Source organism: Sturnus vulgaris, chromosome 21, assembly GCF_052056855.1.
Source record: "Sturnus vulgaris isolate bStuVul1 chromosome 21, bStuVul1.hap1, whole genome shotgun sequence".
NCBI lineage: Eukaryota > Metazoa > Chordata > Aves > Passeriformes > Sturnidae > Sturnus > Sturnus vulgaris.
In genome coordinates this window covers 2,917,518-2,944,713 of record NC_142263.1, presented here as the reverse complement: position 1 = coordinate 2,944,713, position 27,196 = coordinate 2,917,518, and the positions used below count along the sequence as shown (strand labels likewise).

Sequence of the window (27,196 nt, the reverse complement as noted above, 5' to 3'; positions counted from 1 at the left end):
AACGACAGCAAAGCCTCCGAAGTTCACAGTACAACTGTTTGATCTTCGCTGCATGGCTGTAGCTGATTACTCATTAAAAATGGGAAATTTGGTTGTGATTCGGAGGGGCTCGGTGATTCTCAGAAGCACCCGCAGCAGTGCGAGAGCTCTGCTGCACCAAGAAATCAGAGCCGCCACAGCAGCAATAAAACGACACAGGCATTGGTGAGCGCTGCCTGCTGAGAGATTAATACCAAAATCTGTTCTTAAACAAGAGTAAAAAAAGGGCCACAAACCACTCAGCCCGTGTTCTCTCCCTCCCAAGCCCCAACAAGGGAGCCGGGAACGGTCATCAATGGCAAGAGGCAACTGCCCAAGCAGCACCGCTCGCCCGCTTCGCGCTCAGGAGAGAACACCTCGCTCCTCCTCGTGGTTTGTGATGCCGATCAGGAGCGATCACTCTCCTCTAGTGACCAACTACAGAAATGATCCCTGAAAGTATAGTCTTAACACAACACACACCGCCGCGCACGGCCCTGCCGCGCACACCCGCACACAGCACACGGCGACCGCCCGCCACCCGCCCCGCGCGCCCCCAACGCGAGCCGGCGCGGCCCCGCCGAGTCTCCGCGGCCGCGGGAGCGCGCCCCGAGCCCCCCGGGAGCTGCCGCGCCCCACAGAAAGGCCGCGCGTGGAGCGGCGGGCGGGGACGCGCACCCTTCATTTGCATGGCCCGCCCCCGATGGCCAATCACACGCGCTCCCGCTCTCGCCTCCCGCCCCCCGCGCTGCGCTGGCGCCGCTCCCATCCCGACACGGCGGCTCCGCGGGCACCCGGCCCCGGCGGCTCGCTGGCCACAACACGCTCGCCCTTCGCCCCAGTTTGCAGAGCCCATTCGCGCACCCAGGCGAGGGATTTTTGTTGCTTTATTCTGGATTGTTGCTCTATTCTATTCTCTTCTCTGTTCTACTTCGGGTGGTTCACACAAAAAGCCGGCTCCCGATTCTCAACACTTTATACATTTTTATCCAGGCATCAGCATTCATTGCTTACAAATTGAATCGCTTTATTAATTAATACTCAACCCCTTATTTACTAGTTGTATCTCGCGTTTCCTGTGCCGATTAGCCCGCTTGTGCTGTTCTTTCCTCCACTTAGGCCGGGGGGTTGTTCTGAATAGGTGGTCAGTGGGCCAGCGTTCGGGATGGAATGACCACTGACCTGGCCAGTGCCCGTCTCTCCGGGGATCGTGATCCCTTTCCGTTATACAAAACGACAGCAAAGCCTCCGAAGTTCACAGTACAACTGTTTGATCTTCGCTGCCGGGCTGTAGCTGATTACTCATTAAAAATGGGAAATTTGGTTGTGATGCGGAGGGGCTCGGTGATTCTCAGAAGCACCCGCAGCAGTGCGAGAGCTCTGCTGCACCAAGAAATCAGAGCCGCCACAGCAGCAATAAAACGACACAGGCATTGCTGAGCGCTGCCTGCTGAGAGATTGATTACCAAAATCTAATTTTGAACAAGAATAAAAAAGGGCCACAAACCACTCAGCCCGTGTTCTCTCCCTCCCAAACCCCAACAAGGGAGCCGGGAACGGTCATCAATGGCAAGAGGCAACTGCCCAAGCAGCACCGCTCGCCCGCTTCGCGCTCAGGAGAGAACACCTCGCTCCTCCTCGTGGTTTGTGATGCCGATCAGGAGCGATCACTCTCCTCTAGTGACCAACTACAGAAATGATCCCTGAAAGTATAGTCTTAACACAACACACACCGCCGCGCACGGCCCTGCCGCGTACACCCGCACACAGCACACGGCGACCGCCCGCCACCCGCCCCGCGCGCCCCCAACGCGAGCTGGCGCGGCCCCGCCGAGTCCCCGCGGCCGCGGGAGCGCGCCCCGAGCCCCGCGGGAGCGGCCGCGCCCCTCAGAAAGGCCGCGCGTGGAGCGGCGGCGGGAACGCGCACCCTTCATTTGCATAGCCCGCCCCCGCCGGCCAATCACACGCGCTCCCGAAGCCCGGCGGCCGCGCGGCCCCGCTCCCGCTCTCCCCTCCCTCCCCACGAGCAGTGACGCTGCCGCCCCAGCTCGGCCTGTCACAGCTGTCGCGACACGACACAAGGCAGCGTCACCGCCCGTGCTGCCGCTGTCCCGGGCTAACAGCGGAGCAGAGACCCGCTACCAACACCAGCACAGAGGCACGGCTGCCGCCGGGGGGTTGTGCTGGCTCCCAGCCTCCCCCGACGCTTTCAGGGTGGCGTTCCTGTACTAAAAAGAACAACCCCACAGGGCACCTATTAATGAATTCTGCCTTTACATCTCTGGGCTCAGCCAGAGCACCACACCACAGCCGACTGCACGGTAAGAAGAGCACAACAAAGAGCAGTTTCTTCCTAAACCCCATCAGAATTCATAGCCTGACCGACACGGACTTCCACAAGTGATGAAGGCCAAATCCGGAATAGATTTCCCTTAGTCCCGTGTCACCCTCTGATCGTCACCGCTCATTAGGGACAAGGCCGCACCAAGAGAGGTCCCCTTGTCCTGCACTAACAGACGGCTCCAGAATTCCATGGGCCTGAATATCTTCCCTCATAAAGCCCAAATCCGTCGGGCCGCTCCCGCACCCTGGGGGCCGCCCCACGCGTGTCACTGCAGCGAGAGGCCGGCTTTGTGCTCAGCAGCAGAGAAGGAAACAGCTCTGAGCAGACATCAGTTCCACTCTGCTCACTCCAATTCTTTCTTTAAACAAGAATAAAAAAAGGGCCACAAACCACTCAGCCCGTGTTCTCTCCCTCCCAAACCCCAACAAGGGAGCCGGGAACGGTCATCAATGGCAAGAGGCAACTGCCCAAGCAGCACCGCTCGCCCGCTTCGCGCTCAGGAGAGAACACCTCGCTCCTCCTCGTGGTTTGTGATGCCGATCAGGAGCGATCACTCTCCTCTAGTGACCAACTACAGAAATGATCCCTGAAAGTATAGTCTTAACACAACACACACCGCCGCGCACGGCCCTGCCGCGCACACCCGCACACAGCACACGGCGACCGCCCGCCACCCGCCCCGCGCGCCCCCAACGCGAGCCGGCGCGGCCCCGCCGAGTCCCCGCGGCCGCGGGAGCGCGCCCCGAGCCTCCGCGGGAGCGGCCGCGCCCCTCGGAAAGGCCGCGCGTGGAGCGGCGGGCGGGACACGCCCCCTTCATTTGCATGTCCTGCCCCCGATGGCCAATCACACGCGCCCCACGGCTTCGCTCCCGCCCCGCCTTCCCCACCGGGGACGCCGCCGCCGCTGCCGCGCCCCTCGCTGGGCCCAGGGCATGTCAGGGAAGGCGGAATCGCCACCGGGCTCTCCTTTGTCGCTCGCTGATGGGCACTGGGTCACAAGGACTCCCTGCAGCGCTACAGGCTTTGGGAGGAGTCGCTGGAAAGCTGCATGGAGGAGGAACAGGACCTGGGGACGCTGCTCGATGGTGGGTGCCTAAGAGCAGGCAGCGTGCCCGGGTGGCCCAAAAGGCCAGTGGAGCGTGGCTTGTATTGCCAGTAGTGTGACCAGCAGGACCAGGGCAGTGACCGTTCCCTGTACTCGGCACGGGTGAGGCCGGACTTGGAATCCTGTGTCCGGTTTTGGCCCCGGCACAAACAGAAGGACATTGAGGGGCTGGAGTGTGGCCAGAGAAGGGAACAGACTTCGGGAAGGGTCACAGATCTGATGAGGAGCAGTTGAGGGAGCTGGGGGGGCTCAGCCTGGAGAAAAGGAGCCTCAGGGGAGAATTTCACCCTCCCGGCTACCCCTGAAAGGAGGATGTAGGCAGGTGCGGTCTGTCCCTCCTCCACGGAACAAGTGACAGGATGAGAGGAAACGGCCTCAGGTAGCACCAGAGGAAGCTGCGGTTTGATATTGGGGAAAATTTATTCACTGGAACGGCTGTCAAGCACTGGCACATTTAGCAAGGGCAGTGGCTGAGTCCCCATCCCTGGAGGGATTCTAAAACGTGCACTGGCACTTGGGGTCAGGATTCAGCAAGCAGCCAATTCTGAGCATGCAAGGCCTGAGCCTCTTATATTAATGCTTTTTTTTACAGCGATTAAAAAAAGGGCCACAAACCACTCAGCCCGTGTTCTCTCCCTCCCAAACCCCAACAAGGGAGCCGGGAACGGTCATCAATGGCAAGAGGCAACTGCCCAAGCAGCACCGCTCGCCCGCTTCGCGCTCAGGAGAGAACACCTCGCTCCTCCTCGTGGTTTGTGATGCCGATCAGGAGCGATCACTCTCCTCTAGTGACCAACTACAGAAATGATCCCTGAAAGTATAGTCTTAACACAACACACACCGCCGCGCACGGCCCTGCCGCGCACACCCGCACACAGCACACGGCGACCGCCCGCCACCCGCCCCGCGCGCCCCCAACGCGAGCCGGCGCGGCCCCGCCGAGTCCCCGCGGCCGCGGGAGCGCGCCCCGAGCCCCCCGGGAGCGGCCGAGCCCCTCAGAAAGGCCGCGCGTGGAGCGGCGGGCGGGGACGCGCACCCTTCATTTGCATGGCCCGCCCCCGCCGGCCAATCACACGCGCTCCCGAAGCCCGGCGGCCGCGCGGCCCCGCTCCCGCTCTCCCCTCCCTCCCCACGAGCAGTGACGCTGCCGCCCCAGCTCGGCCTGTCACAGCGGTCGCGACACGACACAAGGCAGCGTCACCGCCCGTGCTGCCGCTGTCCCGGGCCAACAGCGGAGCAGAGACCCGCTACCAACACCAGCACAGAGGCACGGCTGCCGCCGGGGGGTTGTGCTGGCTCCCAGCCTCCCCCGACGCTTTCAGGGTGGCGTTCCTGTACTAAAAAGAACAACCCCACAGGGCACCTATTAATGAATTCTGCCTTTACATCTCTGGGCTCTGCCAGAGCACCACACCACAGCCGACTGCACGGTATGAAGAGCACAACAAAGAGCAGTTTCTCCCTAAACCCTGTGACAATTGATAAATGATTCGTGTTAATCACAAAAGCATTGGGGTTTGCATAAACCAGAATACTAAGCTCTGAAGTGAAGCATGGACACTAGATAAAGGAAATTATATGATTAAATAATTCTGTTTAAAATCACCTTGTTATGTTATATTATGTTGTATTATGTTACATTACATTATGTTATATTATGTTATGTTTCTTAAATAAGTTGTATCGGCTACCAGCTTGCGAAATCGGACTTCCCAAAAAGCCCTTCCTACCTTTGTGCAATCAATACTGCCTATCCCAAAAACCAGACTCCCAGAACTTTCCTGGTGGTTATCTACAAAGACCAGACCTCCAGAACTTCCCTGGTGGTCATCTCCAAGGACCGGATGGCAATCTGTGACTGATTATCACCCAAAGGCTTTGTGAATTTGTGAACAACGAGAACCCACAGTATAAGAAGAGGCTGCAAACCAAGGTTCGGTGGAGCGTGGAGTGGGTGGTGACCCCTTGCGTTCCCCAGCGCGCTGCTTGATCTTTCTATATCAAATAAAACAATCTAAATTTTGCTGAATATCGAGACTTTTGTCTCTCATTTATAACAACCCCATCAGAATTCATAGCCTGACCGACACGGGCTTCCACAAGTGATGAAGGCCAAATCCGGAATAGATTTCCCTTAGTCCCGTGTCACCCTCTGATCGTCACCGCTCATTAGGGACAAGGCCGCACCAAGAGAGGTCCCCTTGTCCTGCACTAACAGACGGCTCCAGAATTCCATGGGCCTGAATATCTTCCCTCATAAAGCCCAAATCCGTCGGGCCGCTCCCGCAACCCTGGGGACCGCCCCACGCGTGTCACTGCAGCGAGAGGCCGGCTTTGTGCTCAGCAGCAGAGAAGGAAACAGCTCTGAGCAGAGATCAGTTCCACTCTGCTCACTCCAACTCTTTCTTTAAACAAGAATAAAAAAAGGGCCACAAACCACTCAGCCCGTGTTCTCTCCCTCCCAAGCCCCAACAAGGGAGCCGGGAACGGTCATCAATGGCAAGAGGCAACTGCCCAAGCAGCACCGCTCGCGCGCTTCGCGCTCAGGAGAGAACACCTCGCTCCTCCTCGTGGTTTGTGATGCCGATCAGGAGCGATCACTCTCCTCTAGTGACCAACTACAGAAATGATCCCTGAAAGTATAGTCTTAACAAAACACACACCGCCGCGCACGGCCCTGCCGCGCACACCCGCACACAGCACACGGCGACCGCCCGCCACCCGCCCCGCGCGCCCCCAACGCGAGCCGGCGCGGCCCCGCCGAGATCCCGCGGCCGCGGGAGCGCGCCCCGAGACCCCCGGGAGCGGCCGCGCCCCTCGGAAAGGCCGCGCGTGGAGCGGCGGGCGGGGACGCGCACCCTTCATTTGCATGTTCTGCCCCCGCCGGCCAATCACACGCGCTTCCGCAGAGAAGCGTCGGCCCCGCCCAGCCCCGCCCTGGGAACGCGCAGTTCTGGATCGGCACAACCCACTGAGATCCGTGATCCCAAAACCGAAACAGAACTGCTCCGAGTATTGGGTTTCATGTACCAAATGCCCTGTAACTCTGTGGCTAGAAATCTTGTCAAATATTTAAGGTGTAAACCGTACCTTAAGCGTTTGGTAGTCTTAACTGAAACCCGATTTAAAGAGAATATTCCCACAGCTGACTTCCAGAATTTTTGATTTACAATGCCTTCATCATGTTCCTATGAGCACTTTACTAATAAAAGATTATTTTTCTTTTCAATTAACTTATTTTAATACATTTTTTTGATTCGACAACTATTCCCACTTAACGGAAAAGGGCAGCCATAAACAATTTCGTTAATACATTTCACTCAGAAAACTGGATTCTACAAGCAGTATGCTGGCTATTTTTTACCAGAAATGAAAGAATACAGGAAAAAGTAAATCTTTTCTACCAGTACGTGTGTAAAGTTAGCTTTTACCTTTTTTCAGAAGCTTCTTCACTTTCACATAGTTCCCTTCCCTGACATACTCATGCAGGTCAGCTTCCAGGGAGTCTCCTTTTATACGTCCAAGCTGGACTGGGCATGGAAGTGAGAGAGGGATGGGATGAGCCATCTTCTTTCCTGAACAGAACTGGGAAAAAGTAGGAAACGTCATCAAGCTGCAAAGCACCTCAACGTAAAGAACTCATTTCTGACTTCAGAACCTGCAGTAGCTTAAAGTTATTTCTGCTTCCTGCAGAAATATGCAGAGATGGAAGTGGAAAACAACCTCCTGCCCTCCCTAACGGGACAGGTGACAACCGGGACATCACAGAACCTGCCAGGAGCAGCGGCCTCTCCGCGGGCACACAGGTGGGACATACCCAGCGGCATTCCCGGATGGGGAATTCCCACTCCAGCCCTTTCCCAGAGCCCTCGGACACGCGCGGCCCACGCGGATCCGCTCACCCGCCGCCAGAACGGCCCCGACACGCGGGAACGGCCGCGCGCATGCGCAGAGGCTCCGCCCGCCGGGTTCGCGCCAGGGTGAGGTCTGTGGGCGTGGCCAGACAGTGATGGGAGGAGTTTGTGGGCGGGCTCAAACCGAGAGGGGCGGGGTCAGTGGGCGGGGCCGGGAGCCATCGCCGCTCGCTGGACGTGTCCGGAGCGTGTCCGAGCTGTGTCCGGAGCGTGTCCGGAGCCATCCAAAGCCTGTCCGGAGCCATCCAAGGCGTGCCCGGTGTCCCTGTGTCCCGGTGCCCCGGTGTCCCGGTGGCGATACCGCCATGCAGCGGGAGGTGGGCACGCTGCCGCTGGCTCCCGCCCTGCGCGCCCGCCTCGCCGCCGCCGGCTTCCAGACGGCGCAGGAGCTGCTGGACACCGGGCCCTGCGGCCTGAGCAAAGGTACCGGCGGCTTTGGGCCCCGCGGGGCCTCCCCGGCATCTTCCGGGTCCTTTCCCCGTCCCCGTCCCGTGAGGCTTCCGGGAAATGGGCACAGTGAATAATGATTAAAAAAAAGAGGATTCTGGTAAAAGATCAGATGACACTGATGGATGTTAAGGATGCAGGAAAATGAAAGGATTCTGTTAGGCTCGTGCCTCCTCTTTCCCCAGTTTCCCTCTTCTTTTTACTGTGTGATTGAAACAAAATAAGGCTGTTTGAAGTTAGAAAATTCCTTTTTCAAGGAGTGTGTAATGGTTCCTCCCTGTGGTGAGGGTGGTGAGGCCCTGGCACAGGGTGCCCAGAGCAGCTGTGGCTGATCCCTGGATCCCTGGAAGTGTCCGGGTCCAGTTTGGATGACGCTTTGAGCACCCTGAGATAGTGGAAGGTGTCCCTGCCCATGGCAGGGATGGATCTGGGTGGTCTTTACAGCCCCTTCCAACCCAAACCAGTCTGGGATTTTGATTATCAATAATTTTCCTATCTATGACAATAAATATTTGAAAATCACATCATTAGTGCCAGGTTGTCCTGAGAGGGGGAATATGGGTCATTTTGTGTCATGCTGCAGAATCAGTCCCTGCTTATAAAATAAAGATGGTGTTTTGTGGTTTTGGCTTCTCTAGAAATTGGAATCTCCAGGGAAGAGGCACTGGAAGCGCTGCAGGTGGTGAGGCAGGAATGTCACGGGGATGCAGCAAGGCCGGCTGGGGGATCAGGTGCCACCAGGAAATACACAGCCCTGGAGCTTCTGGAAGAAGAGCAAAGCCAGGGTTTCATCATCACCTTCTGCTCAGCGCTGGATAACATCCTGGGAGGTGGAGTGCAGCTGACAAAAATCACCGAGATCTGTGGAGCACCGGGTGTTGGCAAAACGCAGCTGTGGTATTTCATTGTCCCATGACTTGTGTGCAGCCAAGGATCGCTTTTTATTTAACTCAGCTTTTTCTTCTTGTCGTGCCTGCAATCTCTGATTCTTCTCCAGCATTATAAATATAATAATGGTTGTACTGCTCCCAGTCCCGTGCATTCCTCGGCAGGAATATCGCTCCAGGAGTGAGCTGGGACAGCTCTGGGATGCAAATATTGATCTCTATTTCTGTTTCCCACGGCAGCATGCAGCTGGCAGTGGATGTCCAGATCCCGGAGTGCTTTGGGGGCGTTGCTGGAGAAGCTGTGTTCATTGACACTGAGGGAAGTTTTATGGTGGACAGAGTGGTGGACATTGCAGCTGCCTGTGTGCAGCACTGCCACCTTATTGCTGAGGCTCAGCAAGAAGAAGGTACTAAGTTGCTAAGTCATTTCTTTCTGGAGGAGGCAAGGATGGAGTGAAACAAGTGTCTCGTAGGCTGCAGTGCTACTTTTGGAGTGTTTGCTGACAGCTTTTTATTTCCAGCTGTGTATATCAAACCCTGAACTAAATCTGTGTCTGGAGCAGACTGAGCTGGGCTACTTCGAAAAGAATTCTTTTTCTACAGGGTGATTTTTGTGAACATTTTGGTCTTGGGGGGGGTTTAGGTGTGTGGGGTTTTGGTGTTTTCCCTTTCTCCTTTCCTCTTTTCTTTCATTCTTCCTATTCTTTAGCACCTTAACGATGATATTTGCAGCACCTTATCGATCACCTGTTGAGCAAAACTGAGTGTTTTGTTTCAAAACACACGAACAGGTGGGGAAAGAAAAGAGGAACAGCAAAATTTTATGAGGCAATGTTGCTGCTGAAAGCCCATAGGGTAAAAGCTTAGCTGGAATTCAGCTCGTCCATAAAGTCAATACAGCAGCCAGGCTGCTTTTAATGAGAATAAAATTCTCTAAGTCATCAGTCTCTTGGGGATAAGGACACAACTTCTGTGTTACTCATGGAGAATTTATGCCCCAAACTTCTGTTTGAACTGAGGTAGAAAGACACTGTATTAAATGAGTTACTGCCTGTATATTAAACAAGGGATGATTAATAGTCCCTGATGTCCTCTGGTGGTGTTCTGGCTTGAAAATGATTTACTGGAGAAGTTCTTGCTTTAGAAATAAATTTTTCATTGTTGGAGGCCTCCCTTGGAGGCTCCAGTGTGTCTGTGTGCAAATGCTGGGGTAGCATCTGCTCACCACCTTCCTGACTTTCAAGCCAGATGGAAAATATGTTTCCACACTCCTTACCTTGCCTGTTCTGTTTCTGGGGGCTTTGCTGTTGCTATGTGTGGAGGGCAGGGTTTGGTGGCATGATGAAAGTAACAATATGCTCGTACAGACTTCTGACTCATTTACTCATCTGTTTGTTTTGTTCTCAGATCATCGGAAAGCTTTGGAGACTTTCTCTCTGGAAAATATCCTCTCTCACATCTATTACTTCCGTTGTCGTGACTACACAGAGCTGCTGGCCCAGGTCTACCTCCTGCCAGAATTCCTGTCAGAGCATTCCAAGGTAAGGGTTGTTGCAGGCTTCTCAGGAGGTGTCACTCATCTTCGTGTTGCTGAAGATTTTTTTGTCTGCTGTAGTAACAGGAGTAAACACCTTGGTACCTCTGCAGCTTGGCAGTAAAATATTGGCTGATAGCAGAGTACAAATGTAAAGCCTTCTGCTTGTTTGCCTTTTCGTTCCCATCCCAATTACTCTCAAGAGTAATTTGCTTTTGCCATCCTCCTGAGTTTCCACTCTGAGTTGAGGACACTGGGTCTGTGCTGCCACATGTTCCATTTTGGTGAGCACTGAGCTGAGTCAGCACAGCACTGCTCCACACAAGAGCCTCGGAGCCAGGGAGGTGTGTGGTGGCCATGAGGGTGGCATCAGAAAGGCTTGGTGCCACTTTTTTTGCCCTAAAAGATCGCTGAGGACCAAAAATGCCCTGCACCATCTAAATGACTCTTCTCCTTCTTTTCAATGCATCTTCTGTTGCTACAAGCAACCAGAGCCTGCAGCTTGACTCTTGGGTGGACTGCAGCCAGAAAGTTTCTTAGTACCTAATGTCTTAGAGAAATGCTATTGTAAGGCAGATTTTCACCACCTCCCCTCCAGATTTCTGGGTTCTGCACTACAGATCACTCCCTGTCAGGATCTGGGAAATATGACTGTGCCTTGTTCTATCAGAGCACAAATCAGTGTTGGATTAGAATGTCTTTTGCATATATTCCAAAATTTTTCATTTATGGGAGCTGTTGTGTTCTTGCAAACACAGATGGGAGCCTCACTTCTGCTCAGTGTAGTCTGGTATTTCCCTTTCCCTGCCAGGTACTAACGGTGCCCTGTTGTGTCTGCTCTTGTGGAAAGTACATGGCTTCATTAGCACAGTTCCACTGGGCTGCAGCTCCCTGGAACCATCTGTGCTGATTATCTGGGCTTGGCCTGCAGCCTGAAGTGCTGAAGGTTGCAGGAGAACCACAAGACCTTCTGCTGATTCCTTGGACAGGCTAGAAGTGACTTGACAGATTGCTCGTTGCAGTCCAGCTCTCATTAAAATTAGTCTGATCCCTCCAGAGCCGAGTCTGGGACCACAGGAAGCCTCCAGATTTCAGGGTTTTAGGAGAGAGAAAAAGTTGTAGAGGTGTAGAGATAAGAAAGATGTAGAGATCCAAATATGCCATTTGGAAATATGAATTAGTTTGAGATCTTGTTAATAATATGAGAAAAGCTATTAGAAAATATTCTTGTCATAAAAAACCTAATTCTTTAAGGTCTGGTAGAGCCAAGCTGGCATGGACAAGGCAGGTATTACCAAGCTCTCTTTACACTTTAAATACTTTAAGTTTTCCTGTCTACCATGTGGGAGAAATGTAACTAAATTACATCCTACCTGGACATATTGATAGCCAAGTTATATAACCATGTATACATTCCTGTCTAGCATGAGTCATGTTTATGCTGTTAAACTGATTGTTCCTAAAGAAATGATACATGAGGAAGATGTACAGACTCCTGGAAAAGAATTTGTAGGAAGCAGGGAAAATGAGAATACGATGAATGTCTTCTTTTAATCCCAACTATTTAATCTTTTAATCTTCTTTTGTAAATTAAGGTTTTGGTTTTTTTCATTTGGAGGCCCACGACCATTTCACAGTGATGTCTGTGCAGGCTTGTATGTTCCAGTCATAAAGAGGCTTCCCAGGAATGAGTTAAATCAGTAATGTAGAAAATCAGGATTTTTGTGTTGTTTCCACTTTGTTATCTTGTGCAATAATGCAAGATCTTGTAGGCACCAAGGATTTGAGTGACATCTGAACATGCAGGCACTGTGAGACCATCCATCTCCCTCCTGTATTTCAGACTTGGGTCAGCAAAACAGCCACAACAAATGAAGTTAGAATAAATCAAAATCCCAGACTAATGTTTATCCAGTGTCTTGAGGGTGATGAGCCAGCAGCTGCAGCGTGCTCTGACTTCAGCTAATGATTGCTACAAAAGAAATAATTCAGCAAAGCAAACATCTCAAGGCAAGATAGATCCTCAGCTCCAGTGCAGTGTGCCTGGAATATCTTCAGGCATCTGTTAAACTCTGTGTTTCCAACAGCTGAGTTATCTCAGCAGTGACTCCAGAGAGCTTGAATTCTGATTTGGATTTAATTTTTGAGGGAGAAGGTGAATTAATTGCTGTTTGTGGAGAGTTGACTGAAGTACAGTTCTGTTTAATGATTATTTTCTCCAGCTTCTCCTCTGCAAGGCTTTAAGTCCAGCTCTGCCAGTCACGTCCACCTAAAGACAAAATAAAACATTCCAGTACACTTAAAAACAGGTCTTGCTGGTTTTTGTCATTTTTTTAATAGGATGATAATGACAGTTCTTTATCTTTTCTCCTGCATTTAGGTGCGGCTGGTGGTGATTGATGGAATTGCCTTTCCCTTTCGCCACGACTTTGAGGATCTGTCCCTGCGTACGAGGCTGCTCAATGGGCTGGCACAGCAGCTCATCATCGTAGCCAACGACCACAAAGCAGCTGTGAGTCCATACATCCCAAAAGATGCCACTTTTTTTTATAAAGAATTAAGGAAATGTGTTTTGCTCTTGCCTCTAAATAGCAAAATAAAGCTGCAGCAATGCCCTCTGCATTCACTCTTGTTTGTTTAGGTGGTAAATATAGAGGGATCACAAAGGCAAAACACCTAAAAGGTGGGAAATTCCTAGACTTGCCAAAATAAGGAAAATTTGCATCAGCAGTATCCTGTGGATCTCAATGAAATGATAGCATGGCATTTCTAATGCTGTTTGCCATCATCCCCAGTGATTTGGTTGGACAAGGAATGCTCCTCTGGTGATTTAACCTACAAAGATACCTCAGAGCACTCAGCAGTTCCAACACAACTTTCCACTGAACTATGGTTTGAGCATTCCTAAGGAGGAAAAGCGCTTTATCTGCTGGATTGGCCTTCTCTTCTGGCATCCATGGAAACCCAGAGCCTCCTTCCTGGGCATTGTTTCTACGTCACTGAGGGTCTGGAGGCAGCAGAGCCGCAGCCAGCAGATGGCACTGGGAAGCTGCAGCTGTTCCAGAAGTTGTTTTGGAAGTCTGTGGCAGCTCAGAGAAGCATTGTTCAGGAATTGGAGCTTCCCCAGCCCTCAAAATGGTGCTTGTGCCTCTGACAGTGTCCAGGTGACTTGTGACCTTGTCACCCACAACTCTCTGGTGCAATTGGCTTTTGTTCCATGCTGCTAAAAATAAAACTCCTCTTGTGCTTCCTCTGGGAGCTGTGGGAAGGGAAGAGCCCAGCATTCCCAAAATGTCCTGACATGAGCTGTGGAGCTCCTTCCTGCTGCTCTGGGCACCAGGGAGATGATGTTCCAGGATCTGCACAGCCTCAGGTTTGCTGAGGGCTTTTCCCCACAACTTGGTACCTGGTGACCTTGAACAGCAGCTGCTGTCACTGGACAATGTTTTTCTTTGGTCAAGGATAAAAGATAGAAATCGTTTCTTCTGAACCAGGGAGCAGTTTAGTACAAAGTTGCTAAAGGAGTCAGAGCTTCAGGAATGGTTTTGCTTGGATTGGCCCCCTTGTTAGTGGTGTCTGAGTTAGTTCCCTGAGCTGGGAGAAGGCTAAATCCAACCTGCATGCCAGGGATTGCTGGTCAGGCAGCTCTGGATGCTCTAATATGGAAGGAAGTCAGATCCTAAAGCTGGACTCAGAGTGAGGATGCCCAACCCTTCTCCAGCAGGGAGATGAGGAGGCTATCTGGGGCTGTTACCATGCACTTGTGATGAGTTACTTCTCTAAAATGTGTAATATCTGTGCTGGGCTCTGGGCTGTGTGAATGTTTTAGGGTGTGTTCACTGGAGCTGTTTGCTCTCACACACTTTTCTAAACTGCTCCAGCAAGAATCCACTGAGCATGTCAAACAATGGAACTCTCAAGGGTCTTAGATGGGCACAATTTTTCATTTTTAATGAACTTTGTCATTAATATTCCTGGCTCTTTTCTGTCTCAGCCACCCCCACTTCTACCAGGGACCTAACCTAGACTGTCTGTGAGCCTCCCACAAGTGATTGGGGCTGTGAAAACACTCCCCCGCTCTGTCTGTTCACTTCCATTCTGCTTTGTGTTGTACCCACTCGTGCATTTTTAGACTACAAGGCACAGAAATTCACTTAATCACCAGGCTAATGCACGTTGTGAGCAGCACCACCAAGTTCATTTACCCCAGGGACTGAGAGCTGGATCCTCATGGAGGGCCAGTTCAGGTCACCGGCAGCTAAACACAGATCCAAACAGCATTTAGGACAAATGTTGTGGGATAAATAACTTGTGTGGAGTTTGCCTCCTTTGAAGAGGGGGAAATTGAGATTTCTTCTAAGTCCTGAATGAAAGAAATCTCCCATTCAAACAAAAAACACATTTTGCAAGGTTCCCTTAATTTGTTTTGAAAAGATGAGGAGCCTTTACAGTTTCTTATCACAGTTGCCAAGAGTTTTGCCTGAGTAACTGCTTCATCAGTGAAAGCTTTTTTGAAAATTCCCTCTCTTCCCTCCCACCAGTAGGCTGATTTCCAGGAGACTTTCTTATTTCTTTGCTTCTGTTTCCTCTTTCAGGTAGTTCTGACAAACCAAATGACAACAAGGATTGGACAAAGCCAGTCCACATTGGTACCTGCTTTAGGTAAGTGTTTAGCTTTGAGTTAATAAAATCTGATATACGAATTCCTTTCTTTTGGTTTTATGTACAAAGAAAAATCATCCAAAAAATGTACCTTGGAGCAGGGATGTGGTGAGGAGGAGGTTAAATCACCCAAAAAAGAACCAAGTTTAATGGCTGCATACCCCAAACTAAGCTGCAATTTCCTAAATTCCCAGAGAACCATTCACTGCCTCTCCCAAACAGTTTAAATTGTTTATTTTCCCATTACCCTTGAACATATCCCATTAATTATTTGCACAAGGCATTTCATATTTGCTGTATCATTGGAATTTTCTGCAGTTATGATTTAGAGGGAAGTTCTGTGTGGGATCCTCAGGCACAGCGTGCCCTGAGCCAGGTTAAAGATTTTTTTTCCAGGCTGCTCAATTTTGCCCTGTAATGAGCAGATACCTCATCCATGCCTTTCTGCTGCAGTCACAGGGGAAAATAAAACAGTTCTCAAGTGGAGTTTTCTACAAATTAAGGAAAGGTTCAGCATTTAAATCTAATTTCAGGCTGTAGCTTTGCATTATTTTATGCTTCACTTAAAGGGCAAAAAATCTTCAGTTTCTGTGAGTTAAGTAATGATTCCCTTGCTCTGGAGAGGAGAGAGAAGGGGACAGTACAAAGGCAAAGCTCTTCTCAGAGTCTGTACAGGTACCAACCCGTTTGGCAGAGATATAGGGTAAAATGAACAAACACAGCCCATCTCCTGCAGGAATGTGAAGAATGTGGAATTTGGAGCTGTGCAGGCAGACCCAGCTCCCAGGCTCTGACCCTTTTTGTCAGTTTTGCCTCTTGCTCTCTGATGGATTCTTTTTGGCAGCCTTTCTGGCTACAAACTCAATTAAAGCTAATAGAGTCTGTCTTTTTTCACTGGCCAGCATTGTTTGGGAGCTGTTGTGTTTATTGAGTCATGGGGACAGTAAAGAATGTGAAGACATTCAGGGGAGGTTATAATCCCCAGATATCCTGCCTTGCCTTGTGCATATTTTCTTTCACAAGCAATTAATTTGACATGACCTCCTGTGGAGCTGGCTGTGACTCTCCCCAGTGTGTGTGACCACAGTATTGTTAAACTGAGCAGGGTGAACTCTTCCAAAAATGCAGCTTGGTACCAGCTGGGAGAATATTTAACCAAGTGGTTTTGATGCCCTTCTCTGAAGAAATGATGTTTCAAAAGTCTCATCAGAAAGGGCTAGAGAACCTCCCACTCCTCCATGGTTTGGTGTAGCCAAAGGAATTGTTGAGGGAATGGTCAGCAGCAAACCCCCAAGGAAAATCATTAAATTGGGTTTTCCCCCTGCCCCATTGATTGGTAAGCCTGAGAAAAAGCTTTTTCATGAAAGCATTAATCTCTAAACTCTTACTCAGCTCCTGAGCAGAAGGGAAGATCTTAATTATGAGGAGAAAAAAAAGAAAGAAAAAAGCATAGATGCTGCAAGGTATTAAGTCAGGAGCTTTATGACAGGGACAGCTTTCTTTCCCACTAGTGATAGCTAAGCTGGGTGTTCCTAGACATTTCTACTAAATATATTTAGAAAGGAGGTCAAATATTAATCTGCAGGCAGTTCAACTCAGAAATATCTCATTTTACAGTATTTTTTCACTCATATTCAATGCAGTTGGAAATGTGCTGGTGTGGAATTTGTAGCCATTGTAAAATGTGTTTTGATCTCTGCCTCAGAGCCATTTCTGAGAGCCAAAATCTTTAATCTCAACTCAGATATAGTGGAGCAAGGTCTGGCAAGATTCCCAGAGGGTCTAGGTCTTCATTACAGTGGGATTTTTTTTTTTTCTTTCTCTGTGCTCTAATAAATACCAGAGCACAGGGGGCACGAGGAGGGGGCACGAGGGGTTGGGGTGTGGGGAAGAGCAGGGAAGGGTGGACAGGAAAGAGCAGGTGGATAGGGGAGATTTGGCTGGTTTAAAAATGTCATCCATCTTTGGATTGCTGACAGGGACAAACAGAGGAAAAAGCACCCAGTAAAGATGTCTGTACACTGACTTGTGGTAGGTGTGAGCTGAAACAAAGGGACTGAACCCCTGGAGCAGGATAAAAATCCAAACTTTCTTCTCTTTTTCCACCACACCTCCTTGCTTTTAGTTGTGTTATTTTGCATTTTGCTGTCACAAGCAGAAGACTGCTTCAGGGGCCTTTATTACTTTAATAATCATTGACTTTCTCCCAAAGCTGGTATCCCAAAGGGACTGATGTTTGCTCATAATTATGCCTGAAAGATGGAATATTGCAGTTCTGAAGTAGGATTTAGACCTCCTCACCAGACTCCTTCAGTAGTAATTAGACAAATCTCTTCTTCAAAATCTTTTCAAGATTTGTCTAGTACCTGGCCTTCATTAGGCATCCATACAATTTTTCTACAAATATGGAAGTATTGCATCAAGATTTCTGTAAAACACACGAATTACAGAGGTTATTCCTTGTCTTGGTGTATTTGCTGTGAAATCCTTGCAAGTATGAAAAAGATGTGATGCATCACTGCAAGAAGAGCTTTTTTTTTTTTTTTAATTATGGGGGTTTTGGAAGATAAATTTCATTTCAACTTGCTGATGGTGGTAGTGTAAGAGCTAATGAGCTGTCATTTTGTGTTCCTCAGGAGAAAGCTGGGGACATGCTGCCACTGTCCGTTTAATCCTCCACTGGGACAGCACTCAGAGGTGAGGGAAAATGTGAGGAAAATCCAAATAAATACAAGTGTGGCACTGCAGAATCCTTCAAACTGGCCACGGGGGCCAAACAGGGGTTTGAATTTGGCTCCTGGCCTTGCTCTGCCACATCCCAGGCTCAGGAATTTTCTCATTCAGACTGGGAACTGTGGTGTGGGCTGAACTGTCAGGCTCCTCCTCCCCACACTGATGGGTTCTTCCTGACAAGATGCCATGGTTTATAAAAGTGTAACATCCTAATGGCTCTTGTTCAGACACAAGTATTTAGGATCTGGTGGCTTAGTAGAAGATTTCTTTCACTATCTGCATTTTACAAGATAAGATTGGGGTTTTTTGTACAAAACTCTTCTCATTTTAATGTGATTTTTTGTCATAGACTCAGTGCAAGTATTGAGCTGATGGGTTACAAGGTGATTTTTATGCCTCACTCTGAAGAGGTGCAGTTTCAACAGTTCCATTATAAAGAACCTCCCAGTCCTCCATGGCTGGTTGTAGCCACTATAATTTCTTTGAGAACAATTTTTTTGCTTCAATGTTTTCATCCCCAGTCAGTCCAAAGCCAAAGATGCCAAAGAAGGCTTTAAAGCCACCTAGCCAGTGACCCTCAGGACAGGCTGCTGACCCTGAGCTTCAGGGCTTGAACCTTCTAAAAACAGCATGAAATTCTATTTATTGCAGTGAGATCTCCTCTGTTTCCTGGTTCTTTTCTTCCCCTCTTTATATTGCAAGGTCATTTCTCTTTCCTGCTCAGTTAAATTTGTCCTGTATGTAATGTCACCATGCAGCACTTTAAGATTAAGGAGCCATGCTGTAATTCCCTAATCTTGTGCAAACAGTGAGCAAAAATGCTGCTGGAATGTTGTTGTGCAGAGTTTTGCTTGTTGAATTTGAAAGAAAAATGCAGTGATGCTTTCTTGGGGAGTTTTGTTTTTAAATTCTAAGTTTGAAGGCAATGCAGGATGATTAGAGCAGGCTGTTTAATTTGGAATTAAATTAACATCACTGATTAGTTAACAGTCTTTTTAGGACAACTTGCATCAACATAATGATTACAGAGTGAACAAAAGTTAATTTTATATATGAAAAGAACTTTTTTTCTTCTGCAACAGAGCTAGGAAGGCTGCAGATAGAAGTTCCAGAAAACAAGCCAAGGAGAGACAGACCTGGCTTATTTACTATAAATCTGCAGCTAATGTGGAGTGGGGCCTGCAGAAACAGCAATTCTGGATACAACTGTAAAAGCAGAAATAGCTCAATGCTGTCTTATTTTTGCACAGGCTGCCTATTTGTTTTTGTTTCAGGTTATTGAGGCACAAAGATCCTTTGAGGATCCATTTGCCTTTTTGAAAGTATTTTTAAAATGTGCTTTGGCCAACTCTCATACCTATCCCCTCCTTTCTCTCTACTACTGAAAATGTCAGAGCTTAATTCTAAGGGTTCTCTTTGCTGGGAGGAAAGATCCTGTTGAGTCAGAAGCTCCAGCTGAGCTCTTGTGAAAGCCTGCAGCTCCAGATTTGGGCAATTTTGTCAAGTATAACCCAGCATTTGAGTGTTCTGAGGAATTCCCTGTGTAGCTAACATGAAGTGGCAGTGTTCCTCAGGCTGTAATTACGTGCTCTCTAATAGAATGGCACCTCAGGGAGGAAAAAAACCCCCCCAAAAATAATTAACAGGATTTTTGGCAGGGTGTCTTGCAATAGAGAGTGGAACACTTTCTAGATTGGCTTATGTAAGTGTGAGTTTTGGGGAGGTGGGCATGGTGCAGCCCTGACAGGGGTTGAAAACTCCTTTCCTTTTGAGCTGCTTTGCAATTTTCTCTCTGTATTATGCAACCATTTACTGTATAACACAAATCAAGGTGTATTTCTTTGAGTCTAAATGCAGCAAATCAGGGAAGTGTCAGAGGAGAAATAAAAGGGAAACTATTTTCTCAAGGTTGTGCTGTGTGTCAGTGGCAAGGGCAGGCTTAGAAATAGAACATCAGCCTCTGGGTTATATTGACAGGCTTGTGAAATCTGGAAAAAGCCTCCCTAGAAGTGCTGGAATTCTTGAAGGTCTCTCCCATCTTTGAGAGGTCAAAGAACAAGTGATTAATGGAGGAGGGAAGAGTTGTGCTCAAAACCTTTTTTGTTTGCATTTTAAGCAAGTGACATTTGGAGTTAATTCATGATGAATATTGTTCCAAAAATGTCATCAAATCCTGTGATGAAACAAGGCTAATTAATCATTCACTCTTTTTAGTAGGTCTAGATTGTGTTTGAGCTGACAGGTCATGTAAGGATGGGAATCCACACTTTGAATGACCTATATGAAAATACATCCCTGAGAATTCCACTGGTACTGTAGGAAAACTTAGGTCTGGTCACTGGGCTGCTTGGAATTTTTATTACTGTATTAATTAATCATAATTACCTGGGGTTTGTTTTACCAGGTTGGCCACGTTGTACAAATCACCAAGTCAGAAGGAATCCACCATAGCCTATCACATCACAGTGAGTATTCCTTGGGGATGGAGATTCACAGGCTGGGACACATTGTCAGCTGGAAAGGAAATTTCAGACAAATCTGAGAATGGTCTTTGCTTTCTTAGTGTTGATTTCAGCTGCCTTCTGAAGGGAAGCAGCAATACTGAGATATCTCCAGACTTAGGGGTAATTTGCTCTTTTTTTCTTTAGAAAAGTGACCCAGAATTTTGTCTACTCAAAGTTAAAATGCTTTTGATTTCCAGATCAAACTTTCAGGCAGCCTGTCCCCATCTGTTCTGCTGCTGGTGCTGCTTATTTTATCTGCCCCTGATGTTACCTTTTGCCCTAAGTGCAGTTACCAAGAACAATCTGAGCCTTCATTTTGGGAGACCTGAACTGTTTTCTCCCTGGTCAGGTAGGGTGTGGTTTCTCAGGTGATTCTTTACATCTGTTCCAGCTGAGTTCATCTTTTTAGGATGAGGATGCCCAGGATTAAACCTGGTATTCCAGAGGCCTCACCAGTGCTTTGTTCCATAGGTATTTCCCCATCTCTGCTTTATGTGTGCTATAACCCACGTTGTGTTTATCCTACACTGACCCTACACCCAGCCAATATACACAGATTTTTCTCTTTTGTTCCTATCATAGAAGCAGCTTCCAGCTTATGGCTGGAGTCCTTATTCATCCCTAGTTAAATCTGTGATTATTTCCTATTGTGGAGTGCTTAGATACATATTAATGAGAAGAGATGCTGTCTAGGCTGTATTTAAGTTTAAAAAGACAGCACCACTCAACTCTTAGATCCTCAAATGTCACATCCATAGGTACAATTCCATAACTATTTGCTACATGTCCTCATGGAAACACGTTGCCATAGCATTTTCTGCAGATTTTAATGCTGTCATCACATGAGATCCTCAAAACTTTCAAAGAGAAATCAGATTTGGTTTTTGCCCCCACTCTTGAATGTATTCAGCTGGACAGAAGAAATACTGCAAACAAATACTTTTATAAAGACTAGAAGAGGAAATGGGATTGCATCCTAAAGTTGTTTGGATCATGTGATTTGAGTCCTTTTTTCTCCAGCTGACAAACAGATGGATTTTATCTCAGACAGTTTAATTCCCTTTTTCTTTCAGTTTTATAAGCACCATAAAACAGTTATGCTCTCTTCTGTGTGAATGCACATTATCTTGAAATAGAGTCGAGAGTCAATCCCAATCGAAGATTAGTTAAAATTGAAGATTATCCCTTTGGGTTTTTTTCCTTAATCCTGATTAATTGCTTCAGGAGATGATTTCTTTTAGTAAAAAATGTATTATCCCCATTTCTTTCATGAAATTCAGGTCTGATAACAGTCTGCTGTTATCATTTCTCATTCCACAGTTAAACTGAAAGATGCCAATACATGTCCAGTGTTTCCAAGTCAGATTTGTGTATAGCCAGCATACAAAGAAAAATATATTTAAAAAAAATAAATTCCTTAGGACTCAGAAATGTGCAAATGAGGAGCATTGGTACCATTGGCAAAGTGGCTGCTCAGAACCCATGAGCTGATGAAATGTGTAAATTCATGAGTGAGCTCTGGGGGTTTTTTTATCCCTGTCCTTCCCAGCACACTGGAGTCAGTCACCACTGTGAGGGGGCTGTGGAACTCCTCTGCCATGAAATCCTTTCTTCTACAGGCTGATAAGGATTCATTCTTAAATGCAGAGTATAGAAATGGAAATTGATTTATGCACAAGGGAGTAAGTAGCTCGGCTGATTCACCTGAATTTCCCAGGAATGTGACCTGATTATTTCACAGTGAAAGACAGAGACCCAGGATCTAAATTCCGGGTAGGAATTGTGTTTCCCTGAGCTGTGGAGGGTCTGCCAGGCCAGCAATGGGAGCACTGCTCAGGTAATAAACACATCCACCCTTGCCAGTCTTGCTGCAGAGGGTGTAAATCCAGAGGACATTAAGGAACAATTCAAAATGACAGAAGACTGAGCTTTGTCTTTGGTTCCAGCAGCCACATCCTCACCATCTGAAACCCAATACCAAACCTCACAAATATACACAAAATTCTTGTATTTTCAAGGTGCCTGCCTGTGCCAAGTGCAAAACATCCATCCTGGGCAGCCTGCTTTATGTTCTGGCCCTTATAACCCTTGGAATGCTTTCACTGGGAGTCAGCACTCTGGATTAAGTGGATACTTGGCTCCAGATCCACCTTTGTGCCTCAGGGAAATGGCAAAGATTAGATGCAGTGAAACATTAGACTTGAAGATTCCCCATTATGCTCTTTAGAATAACACTTGAGTTGCTTATAAATAGCAGAGGGGCTGCACAGATCCTGCCCTTGTAGCACCTCTTGCTGTTTGTTCCTTTAAAAAGCCCGGGTTGGGTGAGGTGAGGCATTCAGAAATAGAAATACAGAGATGGGAGACCTAAACAAGACATTTTGCTGGGGTTTGGGATTGATCTTGGTGTGGGACACGCTGGAATTTGGGAAGAGTCACATCTGCTGATAATTCTGCCTGCTTTCCTTACACTGCACCAACCCAAAATGTCAGCATTCCTGAAATGCTCTCGTCCCCACATTGTCTCTACCTGAGCATTTTGGATCAGCAAAGCAATTTTGTGTTCTGATTAATGCCTTTTCCTCACTGAGTCTGCACTGAGAGTCTTCACTGAGCTGTCAGCAGCGCTCTCTGCACAACATTTGTCTGGAGATGGGAATTCAGAGAGTTGCAGGCTTCACACAACATCTCATCATCTCCATCTGCACCCATGACATGTGTAACTAACTTGACTTCCAGATCTTTCATATTTTAAAATGGTTAAAAATTAAATTGTGAGCTACAGTAACAGAAAATATGAGTGGTACTAGGCCAGATAGATCACTTCAAGCACTCTCCTGAGCAGTAGCATGTAGTTTTCACTTCTACATTTAGTTTTTGGCAGTCAAAGGTTTTCATCCCATTGTGTCCCATAAATTACTATGCTGGAACAGTCTTTGCAGTCTAGAGACAGATTCAGCTCTGCTGTTCTCTTACAATGTCTCATTGATGTTTTCAGTTCATTAAGTAGGTACATGGAACAAAAATATCCTAGGTTGTAGAAATTCACAGTTTTGTTTCTGAAAATGACTGAGGCAATTAATCCAGTCATCTCCTTGCTTCTGTGGGAGCTGATGGATTTGTCTTTTGATTTATTTAAATAGGCAACATAAGTTAATTTATAGAGAAGCATTTTTTCATAGCCATAGGGGTGATAAACAGTAAAATGAAAGTGATAGCCTGGTTGGTGAAAATAAACTATCTTTAAAAAAACCAAATGAGCAGACATTAGTTGGCACATGTGTTGTGAAGTTTGCAGTGCTAAGCTTAACCTGGTCTATAAACATTCTGTGTCTGCTCATCCCGAATAAGTGGCAGCATCATCCCTCATTCTGATCTTCTGGGAACTGGTTACTCATACTTTCTATCCCTACAAGCCTTAGCACATGATTTTCCTTCCCCCTCCCAGTCCCATGGCTTCCGAGATGTGCAGCCTCCAGCTGTCACTCACAGCACAGAAGGGACGGAGCTGAACCCTCGGAAACGGCCACGGACAGAGGAGGAGAAGCAGCAGTGATTCCAAAGTGGGATGGTAAAATCCTGCAGGAGAGCAGGGCCAGAGTGAGTGTGCAGCCAAAGGCAGCCTGAGACACTCTCAACTTCAGTTCCTCCTCGGGACTTTATTTTAACATTACAATTGCAAGGTGCAAATTTCTGTGGCACGAAATTATTTTGTGTATGGCATCATTGTACTTTTATAATAAAAATCTATGTTTTCTATAACAGGTGGCTTCAGCTTTGGGGTTGGGGCTTTTTTTGTTTGGTTGGGGAGTGGGGGCTACAACTCCATCTTTCACACGGAGTAAAAAGACAATGAAATGAGAGCCTTTAGCACAGCACTTCTAATGACAGGCATGTGGATCAGTCACCTGGCTTTGTGTGTACCTGAATTTTAAGGAGGTTGGATGCAGCACTGTGCTCAGCACAGGCTCAGAGCAGGACACTGGATGCTGGAAGGGAAATTCAGCTTTCAGTGCTACACCAGAGTGGGGCTTTAGCCCTCACCTGCCGCAAAGTCCTTGGTCAAGGACAACCAAAGCTCTGCTTTGAACTTCTCATTTATCCTGTAGTGGCAACAGCAGAGATGAAAGGCTGGATCTCAAGGACAAAGGATTTAATCCAGCACGATAATTTTATCTTCCTGGTTCAGTAAGTGGGAATATTTTACCGTGGCTCAGGCTTGAACCAAACTGCTGCATAGCCCTGATTTTCACCTTCTTCATTTCATTTCTTGCTGTAATCAGGATCTCCTTTGTTCGTGGCTGTAATAAAGAGAAAACCAAGACTTAGGCACCAGCAGAATCAGCAGAGCCAAAGTCTAAAGCCAGAGAATGAATGTGCACTGAAAGCACAGCAGCTTTTTGTCCTCTTTTTATTAAGAGAAAACAAATCAAGGAGATTATTAGAGGAGAAGAAAGGTGCTGCACTGCAAAATAGTAATTACTTCAATTATGAGAAGTGTTTGTACACATGCACAGAGATGACCCCTTTTGGCAGAGCACTCAGTAACGTTAGAGCTGAGGAAACTCAGCCAGCAGCTAAATGGAGAATTCAAGTTGTGGGAGTCACTATCTTAAATTTTTTATTTAGTATACACTAAACTGACTTTGCCTTGAAATGAAATTCAGTGCTGAATCTGAGTCATAAAATCTCTCTACTCAAAAAAGGTTTCAGAAAAAAAAAAAAGGAAAAAAAAAAGCAGTGGTTTTTGCATCATTATAGGATTTAGATAAAAATTACATAATAAAATATTAAAGGGAAAAGTATTGAGTTGCCATGCAGCAAACCGGGCTGTGTCAAAATTTAAAAACTGTGAGTCAGGGAGAAGCTCTGAAGCAAGCAGCATGACATAGGGGAAGGGAGGCAGCGGGATCTGTGACTCAGACAAACATTTCAATGCAGGAGACACAGGCAAACAAAAGGATCCTACCGCATGTGATGTCAGCAAGCAAACGCTCCCGTTTGGGAATAAAGACTTCCTACGTATTGCAGTGCAGGAGGAGGGGGGGGGGGAAGCTGGCACCGAGCTCTTGCCTACGTAGCCACGAGGAAAACCATCCATTAGGAATGTTGGAGCAATATTTTCAGGAGCTCTCCTGGTTCCTGGTGATAGCTGCTATCGAAGGGGTTTGGTAATTATGGAAAAATCCATTTCTGTCGGTGCATTGTGCTGGGATTTAACACCCTCCACACGTCCTTCCGTGTGTGAGCACAGTAACAGTGTGGCTCCCATATACTATTAATTTCAGCTGACTGGTGGTTTTAATTTTGTTTGTAGTAGAGTAGCATCCAGAAGCCCCAGCTGAGATGCTGATCCTGTTATAACAAGATAAATGGTCTTGGCTGAGTAAATGTTAGAGCTTCCAGTGTTATGGGCATCGTTATTCAAATAAAAAAGATGCACAGTTACTGGTTAACAGTGGGAGTTATAAAATGTCCAGAGGAAATATTGGAGGCTCTCTATGCTGAGACTTTTAAATTTTTCTCTCTTTTTTTCCTATTGAAGCTATTATAAAAATCAGCTCTGCAGACCAGAACTGAGAGAAGGATCTGTTGGCGGAGACAAAATTAGATTAAATGAGCCAGATTTCGTTCTCATCTGCTGGAGACAAGGAAGCTGTTCCAGGCTCAGAATTGCAGAGAAAGAAAAAATTTGACCATTGCCTCACCAGTAGATCTTCCATGGCAAGTTGATTTTTCCCCATATGTGCCTGGAATTCTCATGCATGTCTTAGCATCAGCACCCAACAGTGAGGGGCAGAAGAGAATTTTATTACTGCACAAAAAGTGAAATTCTAAGTAGCCAACCTCATGGCACTGCATCAAAAAGAAAATGGGTTGTTTGATTTGCTGCTTAAGTCCCAGTTTGCTGAAAGCCAAGGGCTTTAACTGTCATGCTGAGTTTGAAATTATTCCATTTTGTGGGGACGACATTTACTTGTGGTGCAGGAACTTATTTTGTCACCACAACAAGACTCCAGGTCCCACCACAGGCCTTGGCAACAGGCAAACACTGCGGTCACAGGAGAATTCTCAAGCCCTGAGTCCTGCTTTGAAACTCTTTAGTTTGGACAGGGAAAAGAATTTATTTGTTCCTGCTTTGATGTGTTCTGCACCTTTTCCATTATGAAATACTGAGGAACCTGCTCTAATTTAAGTAGAGTAAATTTAAAAAACATGGAGAAGAAATAACGTCACTGGAGGTACAAAGGTGTAGCCAAGGTTCAAGGTAGGAAATCAGTCTCCTGTTGAAGTCAGTCACAAAGTGATTGATTTGTGTGGAAAGGAGATTTGGCCACTAACCTGAGTGCTGAATACGGAGCTGAGAAAAGTACATTTAAAATATCACAACCATTTTCCTGTTCAATTTCAGTTCCTGTTCCTTTAGTTATTTTACAGGAGGACTAAATTTAGGATCGGATTTATTCTCAGGTATTTCATGGATTAACAGCAAAGGTGAAATCCTTACTGCCTGCTTTTTGTACTCCATCCTTGTCCTGAGCAAAAGAAGATAGGAAAGTTGGAAGGGAAGTCATTGTGGTCCAACTTCTCCAAAGAGACTGTCTTTACCATGCTCAGGATAATAATTCTTTAGAATTATTAGAATAATTCTTTAGCACATTAAGATATGCTGTACTGTTTTAAATCTATATGAAATAATTGTGGTAAGTTTAGAAGTATGGTTTGATGCTTTCTTATCCTTGAGAGGAATGGAATAAACAGAGCGCTGACATGGCAATAACACAAATACTACAGAAGGGAAATAACAGTTATTTAAAAGGATGAGAAGCAGGGGGTCAGCCCGTGTTCCCAAAGCAGCGGGGCCGTGCTAAGAGCTCGCCAGGGAGCCTGGCTGCAGGGGAATGTGGCGCTGGCAGTGGCCGGGAGCAGCCTGGCCAGCCTTGCTCCTCCTCCTCCTCCTCCGCAGCCCCTCGGCTCCAGGAGCCGCTGCCAGCTGCTCCCTGCTCCGGGCTTCCCCCTGCTGCTCCCCAGGCTGGGCACTCGGTGT

At 47.5% G+C, this 27,196-nt stretch overlaps 2 protein-coding genes, 1 long non-coding RNA gene and 5 other non-coding genes across 11 annotated transcripts in view; 1 reads left to right on the top strand and 7 right to left on the bottom strand.

The window, feature by feature from the left end:
* The window catches only part of TEX14 (testis expressed 14, intercellular bridge forming factor), a 32,072-nt gene extending 25,024 nt beyond the window's left edge, over window positions 1–7,048 (bottom strand). For all 3 annotated transcript variants that reach the window (XR_015807916.1, XM_088177018.1, XM_088177017.1), the window contains exon 1: window positions 6,899–7,048. Coding sequence is in view for 2 of the 3 variants with exons in the window: in XM_088177018.1 (XP_088033144.1) it covers window positions 6,899–7,034 (136 nt within the window). In the remaining variant the exon portion in view is untranslated. The remainder of the gene's footprint in view (window positions 1–6,898) is intronic.
* On the bottom strand, window positions 274–487 carry LOC148221485 (small nucleolar RNA U3). Its single transcript, XR_015808001.1, has one exon. It is a non-coding gene; the product is annotated as a small nucleolar RNA U3 (small nucleolar RNA).
* Window positions 1,524–1,737, bottom strand: LOC148221484 (small nucleolar RNA U3). The gene has a single exon (XR_015808015.1). It is a non-coding gene; the product is annotated as a small nucleolar RNA U3 (small nucleolar RNA).
* LOC148221483 (small nucleolar RNA U3) lies at window positions 2,751–2,964 on the bottom strand. The gene has a single exon (XR_015808014.1). It is a non-coding gene; the product is annotated as a small nucleolar RNA U3 (small nucleolar RNA).
* LOC148221482 (small nucleolar RNA U3) lies at window positions 4,081–4,294 on the bottom strand. The gene has a single exon (XR_015808007.1). It is a non-coding gene; the product is annotated as a small nucleolar RNA U3 (small nucleolar RNA).
* Window positions 5,903–6,116, bottom strand: LOC148221481 (small nucleolar RNA U3). Its single transcript, XR_015808002.1, has one exon. It is a non-coding gene; the product is annotated as a small nucleolar RNA U3 (small nucleolar RNA).
* Window positions 7,049–7,526: 478 nt separating the features above from the next.
* Window positions 7,527–25,833, top strand: RAD51C (RAD51 paralog C). 2 transcript variants are annotated; one of them, XM_088177016.1, is made up of 9 exons: window positions 7,527–7,804; window positions 8,467–8,725; window positions 8,956–9,122; window positions 10,123–10,256; window positions 12,630–12,761; window positions 14,845–14,911; window positions 17,548–17,608; window positions 20,049–20,109; window positions 25,694–25,833. In XM_088177016.1, exons 1-9 carry the CDS (start codon window positions 7,687–7,689, stop codon window positions 25,700–25,702), a joined length of 1,008 nt encoding a protein of 335 aa, XP_088033142.1. In that variant the 5' UTR covers window positions 7,527–7,686; the 3' UTR covers window positions 25,703–25,833. The 2 variants fall into 2 exon arrangements, with proteins under 2 accessions (XP_088033142.1, XP_014732136.1); XM_014876650.2 differs by lacking the exon at window positions 25,694–25,833 and adding an exon at window positions 23,597–23,910 and having other exon boundaries at window positions 7,651–7,804.
* Window positions 9,625–25,746, bottom strand: LOC148221480 (uncharacterized). Its single transcript, XR_015807915.1, has 3 exons — window positions 25,118–25,746; window positions 20,030–24,449; window positions 9,625–12,518 (listed from the first exon to the last, which is right to left on the bottom strand). It is a non-coding gene; the product is annotated as an uncharacterized LOC148221480 (long non-coding RNA).
* Window positions 25,834–27,196: the final 1,363 nt, after the last annotated feature.